This window comes from Anguilla rostrata, chromosome 15 (assembly GCF_018555375.3).
Source record: "Anguilla rostrata isolate EN2019 chromosome 15, ASM1855537v3, whole genome shotgun sequence".
NCBI lineage: Eukaryota > Metazoa > Chordata > Actinopteri > Anguilliformes > Anguillidae > Anguilla > Anguilla rostrata.
In genome coordinates this window covers 17,738,990-17,749,808 of record NC_057947.1, presented here as the reverse complement: position 1 = coordinate 17,749,808, position 10,819 = coordinate 17,738,990, and the positions used below count along the sequence as shown (strand labels likewise).

Genomic DNA, 10,819 nt, shown 5'->3' with positions numbered 1-10,819 from the left:
GTATGCCGACTATGCTTGTATTAGACAAACTCAAATGTAGTCTCTTGAATTTTCCCCGAAATCTTTTTCTTACGGTACTTTGATTTGCACAAGCAGGGGTGCTATGTGGCTAAAAAACACAGCACGGTGTAGGAGGCGTAGATCGGGTCTTAGTCAGCAGCTGAGACCTGGCTCTGATATCAGCCGGTCCCACCCTCTCCTGCAATAAAGCAACTTTAGAGAAAGACAGACCCAGACTCTGCACCCCCCCCCCCACCCCCCACCCCTCACCACGGGAGCACACCAGGTCACTCTTCGTTCCCCGTCCTTTTCCTTGAGTTTCTCCGTTCTCGCATCGTATGTTCGCATTTTGTTTCTTTTTGGGGTTGTCAGCCAAACGAGGGCGAAGGGCAGGAAGCGTGCGGTGGGGAGCGCAGGCAGGCAGATCGGCGCAAGATAACTTTGTTCTGGGGATGGCGCTCTGATTAGCGGCGGGTCACGGCTGCTTCATTGGCACAATCTGGCCTCACGCGTCAGCGCCCCGGCTCAAAGGGCCCGCGCGCTCCGTCATGACATCATGTCTTTGTGCCAAATCCCAGCGCCATTCAGGGCCGCGCTCGCGGCTTAGCCCCACGCCTGCTACATCAACAAGCCGAGCTGTGACCGGGCGGCGCCACCGCTGCCCTGCTGCCCTGCTGCAAGGGGCAAGCTTTACACACCGTTTCCTTTCTTTGCTCTGTTTTTCTCTGTTGACATTTTAGAGCCCGTAACATGACTGGTTTTTTTTTAAAAAAGGACATTGATCACTTCTTTTTTTTTTTGGTAGTTTTAATTCTGTGACTGTCAACCTTTGTGTTGTATGAAAATACGGACCAGACTTCTCACAATGTTCCATATGAATTCATGCAGAGCGTTATGCAGCGTTGTTCTTTGTGGATGCAGCCTCGTTTATTTGGCCTTGTAATTACTGTCCACTTGTTCTGATGGGTTTTCAAAGCTTTGCGTAAGAAGGGGCCCTTGAAGCACTGGCGGCAACACGCTGGGTCTGGGTGCCCTAGGCACACCCATTTTTTGAATCGGAGGCTCCACCCGGGTCCGCAGTCCCTCTCCCCCCGCAGTCCATGATCTCAATCTCCAGTTCTGGTCCACTTACAAATTTCTCCAGTGCATCCATGATTGTAACTCTGGTGCTGCTACTGTCTAGAAGTAAGTCTTAGCAACACAGTATTGTATTGTGAAGGACTTTGTAGTGACTATGTGATAAAAGCATATGGCTGCAGATGAAAGTACCATTCAGCAGGGATACAGTGATTATGGGATCTGAGGTGTGCATTACTGACTGATAGAAATCTATTCCCACACTTCAGTACAAATGCGTACATTACCTTTAATCACCCAGGTCCCCAAACAGTCTCATGTCCACAGCACGACCAGTGGCAGGCCAGTGTTTGTGATGTCATCTGAAAAGTTTACAGAGATTGGTTGAAACAGAATTCCAGAGGACAGAGAGCCGAATCAGCAGAGTGGAGCTGGTGGAATGCAGGTTAGGACTTTGAGGGCACGCCCCTTCAAGGATTAAATGTTCAGTGCATGGTCAAAGGGCTTCACCTTTCAATATTTGATCTTCAGCCACAGAACACGACATCCTCACTGCGTAATATGTACTGAACAAAGGACAATGCTCTAACAACAGGCTCCATTAAAATACATACAGTTGAAGGTTTCCAGATTGCTCATCCTGTTAAGGCACTGCTCTAGTGCATGGCTAGGCCCTGCAGTATGTAGACCATGCTAGTCCTGACTGCGGCTGGTAGCTCTGTAGAGTGATGCACATTTGGTACTAGCATTGCCCAGGGATGAGAAGATTTCAGTCGGCAGAGATGCCTGCATCTCATTGCACACCAGTGTGAAGTAATAGCACAGGTTGCAAAGTGAAAGTGCTTGTACCAGTGGAACTGGGTTGTATAAAATTTAGTAACCATATAGTAAATCTTCAGTTCATTTAACATAAAAAATTGATACCCATTGATTTCAATCCTTGGAGTATGGTAAAGCAACAGTTTAAACAATTGTCACAACCGAGGTCCTGTTTCCCCACAGTCATCAGTGGCACTGTGGCATTATTCACAAAAAGGTTTAAGCAGAACCGCACCCCCCCAGCTCTTCACCCTCATCCTGCAGTAAGGACCTTCCCCTCGCAGTCTGAAACACCAGGTCACACTGACCGTGCCCTTATCAGAGCAGTGCTGTGCGATCAGTGTGAAGCCATTCACTGCCACTGCAGCTCGGTAGTCTCTTCCCAGTCTTGCTTAGATAATTATATTTAGACTACTCTTATCAATTTCAGACACCCAGCACAACCATTCTGCAGATCTATGTCCTCGGTTCATGCAGATTAGTACAGTTGTCAATTGTAAAATAAGTTGACTTTTACTGGACAAAGGATTGTTTTGAAACAGAGATTTTACATTTCACATCTGTAATTAAATGGAGTGCATGTGCAACAGTGTCACTCAAACATATAACAATCATCCATGAATAACCATTTCATCGAACTGGAAGAACATTTGATCAATGTTCTTGTTGTCACCAACTTTTCTAACATATTCATCAGATTTGACATTTTCTTTTTGATATAACAAAAAAGTTATCTAAGGAGCAATTGAGTAATACTATAAATTGCTTCCTCAGAATGGTGTTTTCTTTCTATTGTCAACTGATTCTTGTGTTTACACTCAGACATGATTACAAATAACTTGATTCAGAACAGGGTTTTACGAAACGCTCATTCACCAGTTTCTGGCTCTGAAGTAATCGGATACAAGCTTGTATATTTGGGGTGCTGTTGTTTTTTGACTTCATGATAACCATGTAGAGAAGCCAGTCCTTGTCCTGATTTCTTCAGCATGTTTGGTTGGGACACACTGAGCAATCCAGACAGTTTTCCAGTGTTGTTTTAGGCGAAACTAGACACTGAACCCTCAAATTCAGAGGAGGTAGAGCTAAAAGTGGTGTCTGTGTCCCCTTTCAGGGCTTAGTGGGGTTTTCAGGTTTTGAGTGAGCATGTCCTTTCTATTCTTTCTTCCTACCCCTGACCCAGGGCCACAGGGCTAAGGGTGGAGCTTGTGGAAGTTATAATACCATACGGTTACACCTTTAGTGTCTGCAGATGATGAGTTACCCTGCTAGAATAGTTGAAAAAAAAGTGGTATTTAATTACAATTGCAATTATAATTCAATTATAATCAAGGCAAAATAAAAAATAGAAAACACAAACCAAAAAAGTAAACGTGAAAAAGCATTAGGTAAGATTTTACAATAAGGTCACATGAATTTGCATTAACTAAATTACTACTACTAAATAACTACTGAAAAGTTAATCTGTACATATTTGTTAATGGATTTGTGCATCCTTAATTTATGCTAACAGCAACATTAATTAATGCCATTTCACACGCACGCACACACCTTTATGACATCTGGCTACAGCAAGGACCACAATGGAAATAAGCCCTGTGACTTCTTTGTGTTATCCTTGATGCTCTTTTAATTGTGCATGTACATTTGTGTTTGCAACCACGTGATTGTCCTTTTAAAGTGAAATAAATAATCGTCAAATAAATAAACTAAACTAAAACTAAATATTGGGATTTAAAAAAAAACGTTCATGTATTAGTTCATGGTTAACTGATTATTAATTTATCCTATGTTTTGATAATGTATAAATAATCGTAATAATTGTATTAGTTAATGCATTTGTTAGCTATTAACTAGTTTTCATGCTTAATGTATTTGTACATCATTAATTCATGTTAAAAAACTACCTTAGTTAATGCCAATTCATGTGACCTTATTTTAAAGTGTTATGAAGCATTATAACAACTATCATTTTTAAACCTGTGTTACTGAAGACATTTCTTGAAACTAGACATTTCCTATTTGCACCTGAGGCAATAATCATTTAATGCATTTTGCAACTTTCAGAATTGTCCTTTTATGATACTTATAAAACATCTAATCTAACCGGTAGTTTTTATTTTATCAATGACAATAAAAATAATTTCCTAATAATCTATTACCAATCCAATGATTTTATTCTCAAAAGTAGATGCAGAGACTCCTTTTCCCCATGTAAAAAAAATTAATTAACTTGAAGTAAGCATACCTAGGTGAGTTTACAGAGTAGGTTTGGGTGTTAGCCTCAGCGGCAGGGTCCTATACGTCCTCCATTTGTGTGTGTTGATCCTATTGTCTCCTGCGTCACCACACGTCGCCCTCTGAATAAAGGCCGTCTGGCTCCCAGCTTAAATATTGCAGCAAACTAAAAACCAACCATCAGACCAGATTCATTCACATCTGCTCAGTGGTGCGACAAGGACAGGGCTTTAGGTGGGAAAGAGAGAGAAAAAAGTTCACTTTCCCCCGCAGGGTGCCGAGAGAAGTGGACGTAACCGCACTGGAGCTGGCACTGTGGCAAGTTGCCCTATGATGGCATTGAACTAATATTGCTTTTTCAGATGGATGCTCTAACCCTGGATGCTTTCAAACTGTTTGTTCCTGTTGTTTGTTGCTAAATTATATTTTAAATTGCTGCTGGAGCCAGTTTTGCGTGTGGTTTTCCGGCGGTAATGTTGCTTTTGTGTAAAAACAGAGTTGGAGAGGCGAACAGCCGCAGGGGTGGTTGTCTTTTCCCATTTTCAATGAATGACAGACTCCCAGGCCACATTTGTTTAAAGCTAAGCAAAACTTTGTCACCTTGTGTGCACAAACTACAGTGGTTGCTATTTTATTTGTTGTAATCTGTTTCATTTTCACCTGTGACAGAATGCTATATTTTTTCAAGTAAAACCAATTTGATCTATTCCATGTAGGGACTTCTGGGTTTTCATTTATGGACTATTTTTTAGTTGCATGATTTTTAACATCTCCTTACCCCCCACCCTTTTCTCCTGATCTGCAGCAATAACCGTGGACCATGGGTGACTGGAGCTTCTTGGGGAACATTTTAGAGGAAGTAAACGAACACTCGACGGTGATAGGGAGGGTGTGGCTGACTGTGCTCTTCATTTTTAGGATTTTAATCCTGGGCACGGCCGCTGAGTTTGTTTGGGGGGACGAGCAGTCGGATTATGTTTGCAACACCCAGCAGCCGGGTTGCGAGAACGTCTGCTACGACGAGGCTTTCCCCATCTCCCACATCAGGCTGTGGGTGCTCCAGATCATCTTCGTCTCCACGCCCTCGCTGGTGTATGTGGGCCACGCCGTGCACCACGTGCACATGGAGGAGAAGCGCAAGGAAAGGGAGGAGGCGGAGATGAACCGCCAGCAGGAGATGAATGAGGAGCGGCTGCCTCTGGCGCCCGACCAGGGCAGTGTCAGGACCACCAAAGAGACCAGCACCAAGGGCAGCAAGAAGTTCCGCCTGGAGGGCACCCTGCTGAGGACCTACATCTGCCACATCATCTTCAAAACCCTGTTCGAGGTGGGCTTTGTGGTGGGGCAGTACTTCCTCTACGGCTTCCGCATCCTGCCCCTGTACCAATGCAGCCGCTGGCCCTGCCCCAACACCGTCGACTGCTTCGTCTCGCGTCCCACTGAGAAGACTGTCTTCATCATCTTCATGCTGGCGGTGGCCTGTGTCTCCCTCTTCCTCAACTTTGTGGAGATCAGCCACCTGGGCCTGAAGAAGATTCACTTTGTTTTCCGCAAGACCCCCCAGCAGCAAGCAGAGGGGGGGCTTGTCCCAGAGAAAAGCCTGGCCTCCATGGCCGTCTCTTCCATCCAGAAGGCCAAGGGCTACAAACTGCTGGAAGAGGACAAGCCCGCGTCCCACTTCTTCCCCCTGACAGAGGTGGGAATGGAGGCTGGCAGACTCCCCACATCATTTGAGACATTGGAGGAGAAGCTGGAGGAGGCAGGACCCCCGGAAAATATATCTAAGGTATATGATGAGACCTTGCCCTCCTACGTTCAGACCACTGAGGCAGAGGAGGGGGTGCTACAGGAGGAGGAGGAAGAGGAGGATGAAGAGGAACCTCTTGCTGAAGCTGAAGGGGAGGCCACTGAGACAATAGAAGACACCAGACCGCTGAGCAGTTTGAGCAGAGCCAGCAGCAGGGCCAGGTCAGATGATTTGACAGTATGAGCCTGAAACAGTGCAAGGGAAATGCCAATAGTCTCCCCAGAAAGAGCAGAGACTAAGAACTTTCAACAAGAAATTAAACAAATTAAATGAGATATGCCAAAATGGCAATGCAAGTGTAAGAAAACCGTTCTTATATACCTAGTATTTTTGGTTATTTTCTTATTAAGTGAATTCAAAAGGTTTGAAAACAAAAGGAACAATCAACACAAGGTTAGTGAATGTTTCGGTGAAAATGCAGTAAAATGTTTTTTTTAAGGCAAATTTTTTAAGTGCTATTTTTAAAAGTCCCATCCTTCAGATGTGTAGCTACTCTCTATCAGAGATAACATGGTGTTTACATTTTTGGGTTTAGATCCAAAGTGACTTGTTTAACACTTTGTTTTACAAATAGGAGCCTATTATAAAAAGATCAGGGTAACAGTAATGGGTATATGTTACCAATATACTCACCTCACTCTTCATTTATTTATAACGAATTAACCAAATTTAAGTTACCTAGTGTATAACCAATATGAAATATAAAAAATGAACTTGAAAAAAGACAATGTGTTAATGAGCCAACCATTTCCTATGTGCCATTATATATATAAAAAATATTTTATAGATGACTGTTTGAATTATAGAAAGCACCACCAGCCATATCCTTTCTTTTCTCCCTGTACAAACAGCCAGCATGTTGATAAAGATCAAGCCCAATCAGCAAAAGTATTGTTGAACAAGAGACAAAAAAAAGCATTACGGAAAACTGGAATCCTTGAAAATGATGCAAAGAAAACTTTGTATAATACTTTTTTACTCGATATGCTAATTATCAAAGTTTTAAAAATTGCGGCCTATATATTGAAACAATAGTTTTAAAAAAATGCCATGTCCAGACAATATTTCAGTCTCTAATGCATGAATTTTAAGGGATTGCACAGACATTTAGCATTAAATTAAAGAGGAACAAAATAGACCTGCAAGCAGAAAGACATACATTGTATAAAAAGTTTTACTATTTGTTATTTTTATTGTTATTTATTCATTTTTTGCCAACCTTTACCCACCCTGGCTCTCAAACGTTACAGATGTAAACAAGGCAATTTATCATGAACAGATTAATGCATAGGCTAATAAAAACACAATTGCTGTAAATAGACATGATAGCTAAAAGTAAACAAGACAATGTAATATAAATTCATCTTGTGTAATAATGTGCTATTTAAAACTTTAAAATACACTGTATAGAACTTTTTCCCCCTTTTTTATCCTATTAGATGTTCTTTGGAAGTTATCGTGGACTGTACAAATTAATTGATCAGAACTGAAATGTTGCTCCTGTTGAGCTATTGCATTGTGCACAGCTAGTCGCTAACAGTACATGTAAAGGTCCAGCCCCCCCAGAAATGTCCCGTTTGTTATGGGAAATTTAACTTCTTTATTTAAGAGCCTCAAGAAAATGTTTTTTCTTTCGGATGAAACATACTAAGTCAAGGTTTTTTATCATAATATATTATAATATTTATACAATTATACATTATTTTATTATGTGTGCAGGGGAAAACAATACCATATGCTGTATTAGTTTTTCCTTGCTTTTTCTCTCAAAATGTTTTTCATTTCTGTCGGCGCTTACTTTTTCATATCATGTTACTCATGTTGTTTTTTTTATTTCCAAAAAGGAAAAACCAAAATGTAGATGATGAGGAAAAATACCTGTTTGAGATTTCAGTGTTCGATTTGTATTTATTCAAACTGTGTCACAATGTATACAAAATTAATTTGTGGAAAAACCACCTCTACCCTTCCTCTCGTGATGTTAAAATGTTTGTCTTATGCCTCCCATTGTCTTTCTTGATAATGTATCAAAGAAAGTATAGATGTTTAAAGAAAATTGGGGTTACAAAATTCTCATATGCATATCTTCAAATCATGTAAAAAGCCAAAGCTCAAAAAAGAATACTAAACGTAGATGGAGCTAATCGTGAGATTCATTACACCAAAGTGCTTCTGTACATATATGTATTATTCTGTCCATTCCTGAGCATTTAAATAATGTTCCATAAATGGGGACCAGAAGATTGTATATTTCAGATTGTGTAATCGCTGAACATATATATTTGTATCTGAACCACTTTTTCTCAGATTCGTTTTTATACATCAATATGCAATACACAGGGCAACCAAAGTTTGAAAAGGGGTGCATTATAGCATCATTAAGAAAGTCGCCATAATAGCCAAAACCAGCTTCTTCGTACCCACAATGAGGAGCTTCAGCCTTCTGAGGTCTAATATGCCTTCTCTCTGAGAGCCAGATGAATGGAAATGAAATGTTATACTTTACAGCATAAATAAATAGTTAATGGAAGACAGCATTTCAAAATGTATGAACAGACAAAGCAAAAACACCCATTTCAAGCCTAGCCCATCACACCTGGTATTTGTTCTGGAATTGTCCTATGTCATTCAGTTTTCTTTCCTTTTCTTCTGCCTAGCATTTTCTAATCAGAGCAGTTTCACTCTAAAGAAACCTTTTTACTAACTTGTAGTCTCTTTTGCTCATAGTTGTGTGCAAGCATTATTTGAAAAATGTGAATGCTGCCAATAAAAGGTCAAGTGTGGTCAAGGACTGATGCATCCCTGTCTTTTTTACATGACACATAAACACTCACATAGACTGTACACTAAATCTGGGCCCTGAGCTATTAGCTTTTTCTGTCGCCAGTACTCCCAGAACTCCAGTGTGAAGAGATATGATGGACACTGACCTTGCAAGGCATCCACCCTGTAGGACTGGGCCCCAAGAATACTCCTCTTGGGAAATGTGTATCTCACTCACTCTCCAGGCTCTGTCGAAAAAAACGGATCTCTCTCTCTCTCTTCCCCTCTCTGTCAGTCCTAATTGCTTTGATTTGTAACATATTACAGTATTTGTCATTCAACTATGACACAACTTGATGAAAAAATTCATCATAAAATTAAAACATGCATCGAAGAATGTGTATGGTATTAGCAATTACCAGTATGTATTTTGAAGATATTGTAATTCATATCACTGTGCATTACTGTATAGTTGAAGAAGTTATCAATGTATATTTATCAATTGCCTGCATTAATACTTGGCCAAACTGGAGGTCTTTACTGCCATCAGGTGGTTTCAAGGGTAAGATGTTTTTTATGTCACTGGGCATATGCTCTGTTATTTTACCCAGACGATAAATTACATGGCCTTCAATACCCTCTATCGGACAAATCTCTGTTAGCATTCACTCTGGTTCTCTGTTCATGTCTATTTTACACAGTGAGGATCTGGTCCTGTAACTCAAATCTGGCAATTTACCCTTCTGTTGTACCCTTGTGGAAGGTATTTCATCTGAATTGCTTCAGTAAAAATGTCAAACTGTTTAAATGGTTTGTATAAAAATATGTACTCTGTGTAAGTCACTCTGCATAAATGCTCTCTGTAAGCCTGCTAAATTCTGAAATGTAATGTCAACTAAATATGCTGGCTCCTTCCAGAATTTGAACTTACAACCTTTGGTTATTGTTTCCTCCAACCACAACACTGCATCACACTACACAATGTTTTGAGGTATTATTTGTTCACATACAACCCAAGTTAACTCAAAAAGGTTTATTCAACATAACAAAAGCCCAATTCCTCTCATAGACGAATCGCACACTGTACATGAACACGGTTTCTAACATCTGAATACCAAATTATTGAAATCAAACTGATGGCAGGTTTCAACAAAACTTTTATCAATGTTCCACATACTGTATTCTAAGCAAGCCAAATTCTATATTTGTTCAAGTAATTTGACCACGTGTTTCTTCATATTCACACTGCATGGGGTTTCTTTAAATGTTCTGCCACCTCAAATACATAAATCAGTCAAAGTGTGCCAGATTCCCTGACATATGGAAATAGTTCCAGAAATGTTTATTTGGTACTTCATATTACAACCTTAGTGGTCACACAACATAAAACAAGGTACTGAAATATACAGCTCATATGAATGCATTCTTCATATACAGTAATTACTGTACACTTTTAAAATTACACATGCTTTCATGTTCAAATTGAAATTGTACTCTGTATGAAACTTTAAATAAAAAATTATTATTGGCACAGTATTTGTGCATTGAAGATTACAGTTCTTGCCTGATTATGTGTACAGTGAAATATGTTTTGATTGTGTTTTTATGTTTATCGAGCAGCCATTGTGAACAAAATGAACAATAACATTTTTGAAGACATTTATGTTTATTTCCTTGGAAAACCAAAAAATGCGTAAGACCTTATGTCCAAACCATGGGAAGATTTTTAAACATGTCATTATTTATTTTAGACAGACAGGAAATTGTGTTTATTGAACCACCATGGTGAAAAGTGTTTTGAGATATTTACAAAAAGTACATGTATTTAGTCCAAAATGTGATGGGAAAAAAAATCTAAATATGTAATTTTTTCATTCAGACACATTGGAAATCATGTATATGCAATAAACATGGTGAATTACATTAATACAAATGTGTTTGAGGACAATGATGAAAAGCTGGTGTCAGTGGAAAATCAGCAAAATAAATTCAAAATGTCCAAAATAAATAAATAAATAAATAAATAAATTCACAATATGAAATTATTTATTCAGAAAAATAGGAAATAATTTTTATTTGAAACCCATGGTAAACAAAATGAATAATAACATTTTT

At 39.6% G+C, this 10,819-nt stretch overlaps 1 protein-coding gene across 1 annotated transcript; it reads left to right on the top strand.

Moving 5' to 3' along the window:
* Positions 1 to 4,900: 4,900 nt before the first annotated feature.
* LOC135241047 (gap junction alpha-8 protein-like) lies at positions 4,901 to 9,102 on the top strand. Its single transcript, XM_064311156.1, has one exon. The coding sequence runs from the start codon at positions 4,955 to 4,957 to the stop codon at positions 6,122 to 6,124; it is 1,170 nt and encodes a 389-aa protein (XP_064167226.1). The 5' UTR covers positions 4,901 to 4,954; the 3' UTR covers positions 6,125 to 9,102.
* Positions 9,103 to 10,819: the final 1,717 nt, after the last annotated feature.

Coding starts and splice junctions, on each gene's coding strand:
- LOC135241047 (XM_064311156.1), top strand. CDS start 4,955: ATGGGTGACTGGAGCTTCTTGGGGAACATTTTAGAGGAAGTAAACGAA.